At 61.4% G+C, this 1,408-nt stretch overlaps 1 protein-coding gene across 1 annotated transcript in view; it reads left to right on the forward strand.

Moving 5' to 3' along the window:
- PDE2A (phosphodiesterase 2A, cGMP-stimulated) overlaps positions 1-1,397 on the forward strand; it is a gene marked incomplete at both ends in the record, with an annotated part of 3,936 nt that extends 2,539 nt beyond the window's left edge. The window contains 6 exon segments of the mRNA XM_009877763.1: positions 3-75; positions 225-324; positions 487-599; positions 759-797; positions 936-1,042; positions 1,202-1,397. Coding sequence (XP_009876065.1) covers positions 3-75; positions 225-324; positions 487-599; positions 759-797; positions 936-1,042; positions 1,202-1,397 — 628 coding nt within the window.
- Positions 1,398-1,408: the final 11 nt, after the last annotated feature.

Consider the following 1,408-nt stretch of genomic DNA (forward strand, 5'->3'; position numbering starts at 1 on the left):
AGGCATCACTTTGCCCAAGCCATCGCCATCCTCAACAGCCAGGGCTGCAACATCTTTGACCACTTCTCCCGCAAGGTGAGCCCTCAATTTCGTGCTACGTCCCCCACCCAGGCTGAGTCCCCTCCAGCCCCCCAGCTCCCCATCCCTAGATCCAGCCCTTGGGATGCTGGGGTTGGCAGGGAATGTGGAGCTGATGACACCAGCCCCCTTGCCTGGCCCCGCAGGACTACCAGCGCATGCTGGACCTCATGAGGGACATCATCTTGGCCACAGACCTGGCCCACCACCTGCGCATCTTCAAGGACCTCCAGAAGATGGCAGAAGGTGAAGCTCCTGTCTTCGGGGTTGCGGGTGTGGTGGGAACTCATCCCATCAAGGAAGGGAAGTGGCACGGCAGGGCTTGGCTGCCCCCAAATCCTTGTGGGAGAGGGGGATGGGGATAGGCTCCTTCCTGAGCCCCCCTGAACCCCAACTTCTGCCCGGCAGTGGGCTACGACCCCAAGAACAAGCAGCACCGCAGCCTTCTGCTCTGCCTGCTCATGACCTCCTGTGACCTCTCTGATCAAACCAAGGGCTGGAAGACCACCAGGAAGATCGCGGTGAGTGCCACACCATGGGGATGACCTTCTGAACGGTCCCCCGCTATGTCCCAAGGTGCTGGGGACCAGCCTGCCCCTTGCAGGGACATCATGGCCCATGGAGGTGGTCACACCCAGCATGGTCCCCCACCACCTCCACTGACAACTTGTCCTTTGCAGGAGCTGATCTACAAGGAGTTCTTCTCTCAGGGTGACCTGGTAGGTAGCACCAGGGCTTGGTGCAGGGTTGAGCTTGGCCGACGTTGTTGGCGAGCACCAAGGGGGCTCAGATGAGGTGTGGGGAGGGGATGGTGAGCAGAATTGACCCTCACCGCCCCCGCCATGCCATCTCTGCAGGAGAAGGCCATGGGCAACCGCCCACTGGAGATGATGGACCGGGAGAAAGCCTACATCCCCGAGCTGCAGATTAGCTTCATGGAGCACATCGCCATGCCCATCTACAAGTGAGCCCCACCCTCTGCCCTCACCCCCCAACCTTGCCACAAATGGGTGGATCGAGGGGTGCTGGGCAGGGGTTTCCAAGCGATGGGGATGGGGGTGGTGGGATCACACCTAACTACGCGGGTGCGACCCCTTGCTGATGGGGTGTGCCACCCCCGCAGGTTGCTGCAGGACCTCTTCCCCAAGGCGGCAGAGCTCTACGAAAGGGTGGCCAGCAACCGGGAGCAGTGGACCAAGGTGTCCCACAAATTCACCATCCGGGGGTTGCCCAGTAACAACTCCCTGGACTTTCTGGATGAGGAATACGACCCGCAGGCCCCTGACCCCCAACTCAACGGCTGCCTGGAGCCTGAGGGGGGACAACCTGA

Source organism: Apaloderma vittatum, unplaced genomic scaffold (genome assembly GCF_000703405.1).
Source record: "Apaloderma vittatum isolate BGI_N311 unplaced genomic scaffold, ASM70340v1 scaffold26011, whole genome shotgun sequence".
NCBI lineage: Eukaryota > Metazoa > Chordata > Aves > Trogoniformes > Trogonidae > Apaloderma > Apaloderma vittatum.